This window comes from Brachycentrus maculatus, unplaced genomic scaffold (assembly GCF_059751285.1).
Source record: "Brachycentrus maculatus isolate JH-2025_06_01 unplaced genomic scaffold, ASM5975128v1 h1tg000093l, whole genome shotgun sequence".
Classification (NCBI taxonomy): domain Eukaryota; kingdom Metazoa; phylum Arthropoda; class Insecta; order Trichoptera; family Brachycentridae; genus Brachycentrus; species Brachycentrus maculatus.
This window is the reverse complement of record NW_028280847.1, coordinates 234,020-247,500: the sequence shown is the minus strand read 5'-3', so window position 1 is coordinate 247,500 and position 13,481 is coordinate 234,020. Positions and strand designations below refer to the sequence as shown.

General features: G+C 35.4%; 1 protein-coding gene across 1 annotated transcript in view; it reads left to right on the top strand.

Annotated features, from left to right (window-relative positions):
* Positions 1-12,610, top strand: part of aux (cyclin-G-associated kinase) — a 22,833-nt gene extending 10,223 nt beyond the window's left edge. The window contains exons 6-19 of the mRNA XM_088258363.1: positions 1,171-1,405; positions 1,669-1,786; positions 2,518-2,736; positions 3,855-4,018; positions 4,106-4,189; positions 4,278-4,383; positions 4,612-4,769; positions 5,018-5,217; positions 6,243-6,613; positions 8,053-8,224; positions 8,992-9,214; positions 10,213-10,408; positions 11,237-11,398; positions 12,291-12,610. Of these exons, the coding sequence (XP_088114489.1) occupies positions 1,171-1,405; positions 1,669-1,786; positions 2,518-2,736; positions 3,855-4,018; positions 4,106-4,189; positions 4,278-4,383; positions 4,612-4,769; positions 5,018-5,217; positions 6,243-6,613; positions 8,053-8,224; positions 8,992-9,214; positions 10,213-10,408; positions 11,237-11,398; positions 12,291-12,401 (2,519 nt within the window). The 3' untranslated portion in view covers positions 12,402-12,610. The remainder of the gene's footprint in view (positions 1-1,170; positions 1,406-1,668; positions 1,787-2,517; positions 2,737-3,854; positions 4,019-4,105; positions 4,190-4,277; positions 4,384-4,611; positions 4,770-5,017; positions 5,218-6,242; positions 6,614-8,052; positions 8,225-8,991; positions 9,215-10,212; positions 10,409-11,236; positions 11,399-12,290) is intronic.
* Positions 12,611-13,481: the final 871 nt, after the last annotated feature.

Genomic DNA, 13,481 nt, shown 5'->3' with positions numbered 1-13,481 from the left:
AGTGCATTTTATTGTCATATCCTTGAGGGAAAAATATGCTTTGTAACATTTTTGTTGTTATCATTTTAAGTTTTAGTTTGTTTTTCATACGGAATCTGGTTGAAAATAATAATTTTATTACATTTTTCAATATCCTTGATTTAGGGGAAAATTGGGAAAATCTGCTGTACATGAACGAAATGAAGGTTTAACTCTTAACTAATTTGGAAAACTTATAATACAGCTTGGTGTTTAAGTTTAAAATAAATGCTAGGGTTTAATTGTTCTAATTTACACTTTTCTAGAAAAATACTAGCCACACTTGATTCATCGTTATGTCTCCGATATTATAAAAGTAAAACAGTAAAAACTAAATTATAATTATAAGAAAAAGAGATATCAATTATAGTTATAAACAATTTATTTTGTAATATGTAACCTCACATGTTATAAATTACACACCTCCAGATTTTTGGTTGCTGAGAAAGTCTATATTTAAGCCCTAATGACCTTGTGCACATTACAGTTGGACCCAAATGCTGTTGCTCGTAGTCATGATTTAGAGAAGAAATTTGTTATATTGTATAGATTACCACTTACAATTTGCTATTTAAGTATATTCTTTGCCACTTATGGTGTGGAATATATAAAATAACGACTTAAAAGACATAGCAGCGCAGTGATTGCAATTTCTAGTTAAAGGTCTTAATTGCATTACAGTTACATTAAATTTTATTATATATTTGAATAAATTATATCGTTAACCTAAATAACTAGTTAATTTAATATATTGTAGTAATGATTACAAAGAATTGCTAAACCATATAAATGATTATCTATAATTTTTTCATTTAGTGCTTGTTTGATTAAACCAGAAATTATTTAATGTAACTAACTAAAGATTAAATATTTTCCAAATAAATATAGCAATAATAGTGAAATATGTGTGTGTATTTCAATATCCTTATAAAATGGTTATAAATCCATAGGAACAATTTATAATTATAATCCCCACACATCAATACACTATAAATAAGAGAAAAAAATATTATGTCGTTAATTTTAAACAAATTGTTTACTTAACCTTCAAACATACATATTTCAATATTTCATCTATTTTCTTCACAAAAACATTTTTGAACGTTTTCAAGTAAACAAAAGTAAGAACCTAAAAAGGGGTATTTGATCCAGGCGCAACTGTTCGCGACGCTTCTCGGGGCCCCCCGCCCCGGCCCGCAGAGCCCGCTCGTGTGGCCTCCGTAGCTCCCGCCCCCGCCCCAGCCGTACCACCGCAGCGGGCTTCCGCCCCCACTACCGCGCCCCTTCCCGCCCAAGGGGGACTCTTCTCATCCCTCAAGGGGGGAGCCGGGTCCTTTCTCAAGAACCTCAAAGACACTTCTTCTAAAGTCATGCAGACTGTGCAGCAGTAAGTCTCAATAGCTAATTTTTTTTACAAGTTTACAATTGAACAGGTTTTCAATACCCCAATCCCCTCTTTGTTAATTGTTAATTTTTTTTTAATTTGCACGTTCGCTTATTTGGGGATGGTAAAATATCGTTTCCACGTTAATGAAATTTTTTAATCTTCCATTATGATAGAATTAACTTAATTTGTTAATTTATTCTGCCATCCCGCAGATTATTTAATTTCAATAATTGCAGTTACATTATATAATTGTTTGTTTGCAGGAGTATCGCTCGCAACGATTTAGATATTGTTTACATAACAAGCAGAATAGCCGTGATGCCCTTCCCATCTGAAGGGATAGAGAGTACATATAAAACTAATCACATCGACGATGTTCAGGTTAGTGTTATTTAACATACTGTGTCGAATAAGTTCAAAAACTCACTTTTCAAATAATTTTTATTGTTTTCTTTGAAAAAAAAACAAATATAAAAGAATATTGATAAATCTAATTACCATAGTGATGGCACGACACTCTAGTCATTTGTTTTGCACACAAAAGGAGTTTTTTTTAAAGAATGTTTTAAAAAAAAAATTCTATAAACTGACATTCTATAAACTGTGTGCGTGTATAAGTTAAATGTAAATAAAAAAATGATAACTAAAATTTTTACAGATATATATTATATGTATACTTCTGCGATATAATGGTTGGCACATTAGCCTACTGGGCAGCAGGTAAATGCAATCTCAGGCGTGTACCAAAACATTGTATGATAGTTTTCCCAAAAGCGAAGTCCAGAGTTCAAGGCTGAGATAAACCATCCTCGATAAGGTAAAGAAAGAAGTGTACAGATGATTTGTGCATGCGGAGCGAATGAATGATATACCAATGGGGAAACAGATTTGCGATACAATGTGGTTGGATGTAAGACCTGATGAAGACACGGCACAATCAAGCAAACCATCAACTCTCAGGTCAGGTGGATGTGTGAGAAGATGTATAGCTGTGGAAAAAGCGAAGCGTGTCTGCAAACATAAAGCAGTCTGGCTATCTGCCTTCTTCACCTACCCTCGAGATGAGTAGGTCAGTTAGGGGTATTAACAGTTTTTTAATTCGCCACGGACAGGCTTTCCTGGAGAGTCGTCACCCGGGGGGCCGCTGCCTGGTGCTGAATGCCTCGGGGCGCCCGGCCGGGAGCATGTTCCCTTCCCCCACCCGCGTTCTGGATGTGTTCGCTCCGCCCCCTTGCCGAGCGCCCCCCCTTCGGCCCCTCTACACCCTGCTGCGCAACGTGTACCGACACCTGGAGAGAGACGACAAGAACGTGTGTGTTATAACCTGTCTGGTATGTCATTACATTATGCCTCTCTATTATCACACCACAAAAAGACAACAAATACATACTCGGTGTATGTCTGTACAGACTGTAAGGCGGTAACACTAGATTACTTAAAATATTTAAAAAAATCCATTTGCCCACAATACGTACGAGTATTCATGTCTTCTTTTGTAGATTCCAGTATACAATGATTTAGACGTACTTAAAAAATAATATTGTTTTATTTTACCGTATGTTTTTTTTTTCTCAGACCTTTCATCAAACTACAGTGGAACCTCGGCTGTCCAAACTCAAAACACAATAAGGAACATTTTTTTTGTAGTACGTTTTTTTGCATTTTTGGACTAAGTAGAATCTACTTAGTCCAAAAATGCAAAAAATCGTACTACAAAAAAAATGTCCCTTACTGTGTTTTAAGTTTGGACAGCCGACCTCTCATAACAAGTTTAATTCGTTCCAGCATCTAACTCGTTAAGCGAAACATTTTGCCTGCATCCCACACAACAATGAAAAAATATGATAATTTCTCTTCAGCATTTCTCTTATTGTGCTAGAAGATTGTTGCTCTGTTACTTCTTCCTCCTCCATTAACAAACTCTTCTCCATAATATCTTGCTGTGAAACATGATGCAACTCCATAAGCTCTTCGGTGGTTAGCTCTTGGCTTTACTCTTTTACAAGCTCTTCAATATCGTTGTTATCCACTTCGAGTCCCAATATATTGGCAAATGACACAATCTCGTTGACTGTAGACTCCACAGTTACTGTTTCAAAATCACATTTGACAACAATCTCTGGCCAAAGTTTTTTCCAAGCAAATGTGAGGGTCCTCTTGGTAAACCTCCTTCCCAAACCGCGAATGTCCCGGTTCACAAGTGAATGTGGTGAAAAAGGGACTTGCCCTTCCTCTGTTACTCGTTATGAGAGGTTCTACTGTATAATACTGATAGGATTAATGATGAAATGTATTTTGCGATCTCCAATTGATAAAGTAAATATTTATCTAGTGAGGCAGACGGTGTTGGACGTCTATACTAGATATTGTAAATAAGTATTCACATAAAAATGCTGATGATTCCTGGGCCTTTTATTAACTACTTTGTTAAATTTTTGTGTCGGTGTAGGACGGCAAGTCGCTGAGTGGAATGGTGACGTGCGCCGTGATGCTGTACTGCCGCCTGGTGACCGTCCCCGAGGATGCGCTGCAGATGTTCGCCGTGCGCCGCTGTCCACCCGACATGCCGCCGAGCCAACTACGATACCTATACTACTATACCAACATAATAAGGTAATCTCATCTACTCGCTTCCCATTATTCCTCTCTTATCGTTTTGGTTTGTATTTCTAATAAAATAACTTAAATTGGTTGTTGTAGGCCGGAGCCCTTACTCCCTCACTATAAACCGGTCACTCTGATGTCCATCACAATTCAACCGGTTCCTCTTTTCACTAAAGTGAGGTAAGTACTTCACCATTAGTAGTGTATATTAATATGATATTATTTATTTGCCTCTTTATTGATCTTACACGCGAATTATATTTTTTAGAGATGGATGCCGTCCGTATGTTGATGTCTATAATAACGACCGTTGTGTGTTTTCATCTCTTCAGGACTATGATAAATTACACGTCTTTAATGTAACCGAGGGAAAGGTATGTTATGTTTACTACATGAATCTGTACATTTAAATCTTATCAATTTCATTTGAAACATAGACATTTCTTTTTTTAAAACATTTCTTTGCTTTTTTCTTGTATTTTTTATTTTAAATTATCAAAAATTTTGTGTGAATACTGTGATGAAAATTTAAATTGTGTTTGTTGAAAATTAGGACTTTTTACTGTATTTTATTTTGTATAAAATTATTCTCTGGTTTGTAGTGTCTGCTGCAGCTCAACGCAACAGTAACAGGAGATGTACTGATTGTGGTTTATCATGCCAGACATCAGCTCGGTCGTCCGACAGGAATCAAAATGTTCCAACTGCAATTCCATACAGGATATGTGCCGCAGGACCAGCTCGTCCTAAGGTTCAATAGGTATGTTCTATTTAATAATATGAGCTGGTCTTAACAAAATAAAAGAGGGTATTAAAATGTTATCTGTTAATTTTTGATGAATAAAAGTCAAAATCAGATGCAGTTTCATTTGCAAGAACTTACTCGCCAAGAGGTTTACGTATTTATTTGTGTAATACATATTATTATTGTCATATTTTTAAGGGAAGGTATTACATATCTGACGGAAAAGGTTAAGCCGATGTTTTTATAGAATCGTTTATTTCCAGGTCGGAACTGGACGAATGCTCGGAAGGCAATGATCATTATCCCAGTGGCATAAGTGCTAGCGTGGGGGTCGTGGTGGGGGGGTCGGGGCGGGCCCCCCTAGAGCCGGAGCCCTGGACACAGGATGACACCTTTCATTTGCGCAACAGCCAAGTACTCTTCTCTACCCCCCTGGAAAGGGACGAGACGGTGGATAACTTTGGTAAATATCTCTTCTCTCTTCTTTGCCCCGTACATTTAAACTTTAACTTTTTATTTGAATAAAGTTATGTATAATGTAGATTTAATGGATATATAAGCTGACAGTACCAAGTATACAAATATGAAGAGCTGATTTCAGACAACAGATGGCATACCGATGCAGTGTTGAGAAACAAATTTGACATATGCACCATTTTATTTTGCCATCAACAATAGTCAACATATATAAGCGTAAATTGAAAAAGTGTTTGCATAGAACATATAGTGTTCAATATGTCAAAATTTGTGCCAAATAAAGAGCATTCGCAGACAGTATTCATTTTTTGTTTTTATTTGAAGAAAACTGCTGCTGAATTATACAGTCCGCTCTGTAGTGTAATGGTCAGCACGCTCGGCTACCGTTCTGGAGGTCCCGGGTTCGATTCCCAGAGGGGGGTCTAATAAATATGTGATTTTTTCACTTAATATTTATTCAATATTACCCTGAACTGGTACCTGAAGAGAAGGGCTGATCACCTTTCCTTTGTGTGTTAACGATCAAGATAACACTGCGTTTATATGATGCAGTGCCCTATGCACCATTGGGGTGCGGATAAGGGTTTGAATGAATGAATGAATCATACAGATCCCTTTGAAAGCTAATGGTGAACATGCTCCATCGCAAGATATGTGTGAAAGATGGTTTTGGCATTTAAAATTGGTGATTTCGACGTTGCAGACAAGGAACACAGAAAACCGCCAAAAAAGGACGAAGATGTGAAATTGCAAGCATTGCTCTTCAGCATTTCATACTTGTATACCTGGTATACCAACCGATATTTTATTTATTTAATTACGTCACTCTGGTATGATGGTAATAATTTCTCGGATACTTAAGTGATGTTTTAGCTAAAGCAAAACGGTATAAATAAATTTGAAATCTAAACAAAATGAATGGAGTACGTAGGGCATTTTCCTTAATATTTAATTTTATGATTTCAGTGTCACGTAGGGCATTTTCCTTAATATTTAACTTTATGATTTTAGTGTCGGTAGTTAGAAGTCGACCGAGACCCGCCCGTCCCGCCCCCCCCTCTCCCAACCCCCCGCGCCGCCCGCCTCCCCCCACATTGGAGACCAACATGGAAGCGGTCACTATCGCCAGTACGGAGGACCAAACCGACTCCTCGGAGCTTCTCAACATTCCCAAGGACTCGGCAGGGAAGGCTGACCCCGTCGAGACGAGCACGGACACGTTCGACATCTTCGCAAACTTCCCGCCGCCTCCCAGTAAGGTCTCGCCTCTGCCCAAGGAGAGCGAGGCGGCCCCCAGTAATGTCAATCTCCTTTTCCCGGAGGATGATACGTTCGGAGAGTTTTTGAGCGGAGTCAGTTCGGGAGACGCAACCGGCTCCAAGGTATTATGTCTTATTTAACTTATCCTTTATTCTGATAACCTTTCGATCAGCTACCTTTATGCGTACGGGGTTTACCTTGTGATTGGTGTTAAACAAACGGTATTAAAAGCACAACAATTTTGCATTTGCCCCTTTTTATAATTTTCAAGGGAATGTCCAAAAATGGCGTAAAAAAAAAAAATGAAATGTATGACCACTGGCAACAAGTGATGATTCTAATTTCTAATTAAAAATAGTAACTGGTTACATGGCACATAAGCTTGATTGATTAGGAATAAATGTAAGAGACATTTAACAATAAATCACTATTCTGTAAACAAAGCCTGGCGGGTGCGGGGTGCAGAGAAGTAAGTGCACTTGACTTGGCGTTGTCGGGTGGACGAATGTTTAGTTATCTAGGGTTAAATTACCCCATGGTAAAACCGGAGGGTAGAATGTGATAATAAATAGAAAAGTTCAACACAAAAAAAACTGCTGAAAACGGCTGAAAAACTTTCAATTTCGTTTAAGGCTATGAATATGATATGAAATGTATGTACGATTATGGTATGAAATGACTATGAACGTGATGACTTGTTTTGTGTATAAAATTTATGAATTCATGAAGTGTTATTGAAATCTCACCAAGTATTTGTAAGTAAAACTGGGGTAGGGAAATTTTTTATCGGCTTGAATTGCGGGAAGTGTTTGTATGGAGATGAAATGGAGATTTGATTTATTGGCTTAAAAAGTAGGAATATTTAAATGAGAAATGTAAAAAATACATTTTATTTAACTATAAAAAGTGGTGTGCCCATTCCTTTTCCAGCAAACTGCATTTTACTTTTTATTAACACACTAAGGACGGAAAAGATATTTCTACCTGTTCGGTCGATTGATGCTTAAGGACGGGAAGGGTATTTTCACCTCCTGCGCCGGTTTCATTTCAAAATCAGTAAAAAAGGAATTATTTAATATTTTTATATGAATATAATGTGCCAATCTCTTTGTTAAGGTCTTAACTATATGTACACAATTATCGAATCCCGTTGATAGCGCTCCACAGGCGTAAAAAACACCCTTCCTTAGTGTGTCAAGTCAAAAGTTTTTATCCACGGAGCTCACAGTTTTATAGTGATTCCTACATGTATACTACGGAGCTCACAGTTTTATAGTGATTCCTACATGTATACTACGGAGCTCACAGTTTTATAGTGATTCCTACATGTAAATTTGCGCAGCACTAATCACGCAAGAAAGCGTGGTTGTATAAACTTTACTAACCAACTTATTTCTTTACTTTGAAATTTGTGTGATGAAATAATGATTTTATAAATTCAATATAATTAATACTCACATTCTGATATTCAATTTTACCTTATTCTAACTTAGACCATTCCTTATTCCCTTTGTTCCTAAAGTTGGATGTTCCGAGTGCTAATTGATTTGATGTTGGTTAGGTAAACCACAACGAGCTCGGAGACTTGTTTGGAGGAAGTTCGACTACAAAGTCCGATACAGACTTTGCATTTGATCCATTTGGACTTGCTGCTCCGCCTAAATTGGAAGATAATACTCTATTGACTCCCAATGTTATGCCTGGCAGTGCCAAAACTGTTTCTTCTATCAATGGTAATTTTCATTTTTTATATATTGATAGATATTGTCTCTCCTTTTCCTTTTCAAGGAAACGTGAAAAAAATAATATTTTTGCTCAAAATCTAAAAGTAACCTGTCTGGGAGTGAGTTTCTGCGGACAAAACTGTATCTGGGGAGTGAGTTTTTTTTTTCAATATTGTTTTAACTTTTATATAATTTTTTTATCATACCCAATACTATAAGCAACATATTTTCTTGAATAAAAAGAAATAACACTAGTAAATGTGTTGTATATCAAAATTATCATTGTTTTATTTAATGGGTTTTCATTGACAACGTCATTACGATGACGTCACACAAGCTTTATTTAAAAAAAAAATATGGGTAAAATAGAATATAAATAATCTGAGGTGTAGTTTTAGTGTTTAAATACAACCACAGATAGCAGTAAAATTATCATTTTATTGATAAATGCCACCTGGCTTTAGTTATAAGCGCAGCCGTTGGTGTACGCCCATACTCCTTTGAACAAAGTTTTGTTAGGATGACCATGTACTCCCACACTCTCGGATAGGTTAACTTAAATATTGTGTATATTTTTTTATTTTTGGTATTTTATGTTATGTTTTATGACTGACACAGTATTTACTGTCCGAATTGTGAAAAAATTATAAACCTTAAAGTATTAATAATTATTGTAGATCGCTTTTTCTAGGATAAATTTGTAAATGTAAAAATAGGCACAGAATATTCTGTTATATATTATATTATTATTATTTGTTGATATATTTTATTTATAGGTAAGGCGGGCGATTCATCGGTCCCGCGAGATCCGTTTGCTGATCTGGGGAACCTCGGTCCCTCGAGTGCAACGGTGAGCCCCACGGGGGGTGGTCCCCCTCCCGCCAAGCCCCCGGCTGCGGGCTGGCACAGCGGGGAGAACTCGGCCGCGGCCTCGCGCCTGTCCAGCCCGGTGCACCGTGCCGCTGCCACTCCTAGTCCCTCTCACCAACCTGACTACAGGTGATACTTAAAACTCTTCTCTTTTACATTATCCCTGGGTATGCTTAGCGCGCTATTTGCTACAGATCAATCTTATGATTACACTAAAAGCACACTTTTTGCTAACAATGGTTAACTATGCTCTAATGTATCTAACACGAGATATATTATACATGTCTCAATAGAGGTAAACCAAATTTACAAGTCAAATCAATTGAAAGGGTTAGGAGCGGTCAGTTTAAGTGAATTTTTGATACTGATGCCATTTGGAGTATGCGTATTTGCCTAGCGGATTTCGTCTTAACTAGCCCCTAGGAAAGTTATGCCAAAGGAAAGATAACGTACTATCTACATGCTGTAGAGATCAGTTTAATTTCTAAGGATTTTATCATTTTTAAGCCTGTTATCCTGTTTTAAAACTGTTTATCTATCAAGAAGGTAATTGTACAGATTTTACCTAACAAATCCTTAATCAAAATGGAAAGTATTCAACCAGAGCTTATCCCCATCACTTCTCCAAGCTCTCAGATGGTGGCACACTAGTTTCACATGGTCAAAGTTCACAAATTATTAACAACCTCACCAATGTGAGTAGCTCTACACCAATGTTCAGCCATCTTTAAACCAGTTGTACCCCTCCATTATACAAATTTATACAGTAGGGACAATTGTCGAAAGTCTTCTGAATTATCCCTATAATTTTTTACTGGAAATCGGTAAGCTCGATGCAAAATCACCGCTTATTTGATTTCTAAAAAAATTAAATGAATTTTTGAAAAAAAATTGTTTAATACTTTTTGAACAGAAACATGAAATGAAATAACTTGTAACAAGTTGGTAAAAATGTGTTAGCTTTAATGGTGACTTTGTTGAAAATAAAAATATGATTTTGAAACTTGAATAACGAAAAAAAGAAAACCGTATGTGCAATAGTATTCGGCCTACCCTTGTATGTACTATTTTTACAGTTACCAACTAACTTTAAACAGAATGTATTACAGCTTTTATATTTATTTTAGCCGGTCTCATTTTGATCAGTCAAAGCCGCCACCAGACAAAGTTAAAATGCCGGGAGACGTGTTTGGTGACCTGCTGGGGAGTCAAGGCTATGAGTTTGCAGCTCGTAAGGATCAGGGCCCACGCACCATTAACCAAATGAGGAAAGCGGACAATGTGACAGTCACGGATCCAGAAAAACTCATCGTACTAGAATGGGTAATTTTTATTGATGGGTCTAATTAAATGATAAGTATTCACATAATTTATTTGATTCTGAATCAAATAAAAATAGGTATTCTGCTAAAAAACTTAAAGATACCACCAGATTGCATAATCAATTAAAGAAATAAAAGGTTACCAAGACAGTTTTCTATCATATAACAATTTTTTTCTTCATCATTCAAATTCCTTTCATTATCTTCATCATTTCAACTGATTACTACTAATTTTTACTACTACCATTAATTTTAATTATTAACAATGCTTATTATAGGCATCAAATAAATAAATAACTTTTAACAATAGAAATCAATGAATATAATAACTTTAGTATTTCCACTTGATTCATATTATCTCTAGCTTTACAATTTAAACATACCACTGTATTAAAAATAAGTATATATTTTTTTTAGTTTTTAATATCTAATTTTAGTATCTCAGTGTATGTACTCGTTTATAAAAGGGAATTTACATACATATACTACATTTTATTCTTCCATTCTTATCCTGCGTTCCCATGAACATCAATTGCTTTGTGCAAGTGCAAGATTCGGACTCTGTGTATAGTGATCTAAATTGATCTGCTCCATCACTGAATGCAGGGCTAATGCTTAACAATGTCTCCATTGGAGAAGTTGAAGTTGCATTGAACATGTCATGTTTGCTTTGAAACAAAAAAACAAAACAAAATTTTCTGTAATGTATTTTCATTTTTTCGTTTTTATTTTTCAAAATATTATTTGAACTGACATGTGTCAAACGTATTTAATGTGCGAGTTGATGTGATGTTTTTGTGAGCTTGACTAGCGTATTTTGCGGTTACAGATAGAAGGCAAGAAGTCCAATATCCGAGCTCTGCTCTGCTCGCTGCACACTGTGGTATGGGAGAACTGTCGCTGGACGCGGTGCGACATGGGGGCGCTGGTCGGCCCGGGTGATGTCAAGAAGGCGTACAGAAAGGCCTGCCTCGCTATTCATCCCGACAAGGTATTGCTATGAAATTTTTGCAAATATGTCCATATTTATTATTTTTGTTGACCAGTTCACTATTGTCATGCGCAATGTTCCGAGTTTAATATAATACTCTTTCTCCTGCAGAGAATGTTCAAAAGAGTTATAAATGCATATGTTCAATGTTTAAAATAGTTATTTTATTTATTGTTTCGCCATTTTATTTGTGGTAAGACATGTTGAAATTATTAAACTAATTCCATTTAGGCCTGAAGATGGAAGCTTAGCTTCCGAAACTAGTTGTCATAAAATAAACTCAAGTGGTAAAAAAACAAGTGTTTTCTTTAATAATTTAAAATAGTTAACAATTGTATTTGTATATATAACTAAGGATCATTATTGTTGTTAATTACTGTTAAAAGTAAAAATAAAAATTAATTTTTTTAGTAAAATTCCTTTTGAATTCAACTAAATCATTTGGTTAGCACATTAACCCGGGGTGATTCACCCGCGGGCCACGATGCCAAAGTTCCATGGGCGGGGTGGACGGACTGTATTCTGTAGCGCTGGTTGACACCAACTGAAGAGCTGAAAATCTATTTTGGGTCACTGATAGCCTACTAATGAATGTATTGTAGCAAATATTATATAATCCCAAAATACCCCCGGTTTGAATGTGTTAAAAAAATCAATATTAAATCGTAAGTAAAGATTACTAACAATGTAATATTAATTAACCACATAATAATTGTTGTGCCGAATATCAAACATTCATTAACTATTTCTTATGTGTACAAATAAGTTCAAGACACTCGTGTTCTGCGGATCGCACTTTATTTATTGAAAGTGAAGTAACGAGGTTTAAGACATTAATACTTTATAGCTGTGAGAATAATAATGTAAATGAATTAATTTATTTTTATTTCAGCAAATGGGAACAGAGAACGAAAATTTGGCTAAATTGATATTCATGGAACTTAATAACGCATGGAGTGAATTTGAAAATGATGAAAAACAGCAAAACCTGTTCCAGTCATAAGAGAATACCCGGAACCATTATGTTTTATATTCCCAGAATAAATTTGTAGGAGAAAGTCCACATTTATTACCTACATATTATGTACATAGCGATGCATATATACATATATGTGTGTATCTAATTTTGATATAATTTGTTCATTATAAGTTTTTTATTATTAATTTTACACATATGAAAATCAACTATAATATTTAAAAATATTGTCCAAATATTTATAATGTTATAATTTAATTTTTATTATGTACGAAACCTTCCATTAAAAATATTATCCCCTTTAGTGTATAAAACAATGGAAATTGTACTAGAGGTAATCATTCCACTTACTAGTCTCCAGCTGAATATTAGTGTGTATTATTACTACTACAACTACTCGGTGTCATACACCTTTAATAATATATTTCTTATTAAGAAATCATAGTCAATTTGAACTGTTGTTGTTTTAAAACAATATTGTTCGGATGATTATTCTAATATACACGTTATGTAATAAAGCTACACTTATCTACTAAGAAAAATTGTTCATGACGTAATAAGGAATTCTCTCTTGAGATTTCCATAATCTGTCAATTTTGATTTTAGATTATTAACAAAAAAATATGAAATCGACAATGAGCAAATGGATAAAATGTCTCTAATAAATGGCCACGGTGTGTAGTTAATCTTTATAACTCGTTCGCAATATAATACAAAAAATTAATTTTTCACGAGATTCAATAAACCTTCAAGGTGTATGGAGATGATTTAATACTAAAATTAAAAACACATAGTATAATTTGCATTTAAAATCAAATACAAAATGTCATAAGGTTTGCATGTAGTTTTTTTTAGTATACAATATTAGGATATCCGATGGCCTGAGGTTGCGGAAGTATTAATTAGGCTGTGTTTGCTCTGCAGAGATGTGAATACGTACGTACGGGGCTTGGAGATTTCATGATAGTAAAATGTAAAACCCAAAGAGTAATGTCAATATCATTGCTAAATGTGCACTCAATTCTGAGCTCTTTGCATTCCTCTCCCAAATACCTATAATTCTTACTGCGCTTCGGCCTCTATAGACTGTAGAGCGGTATAAATATT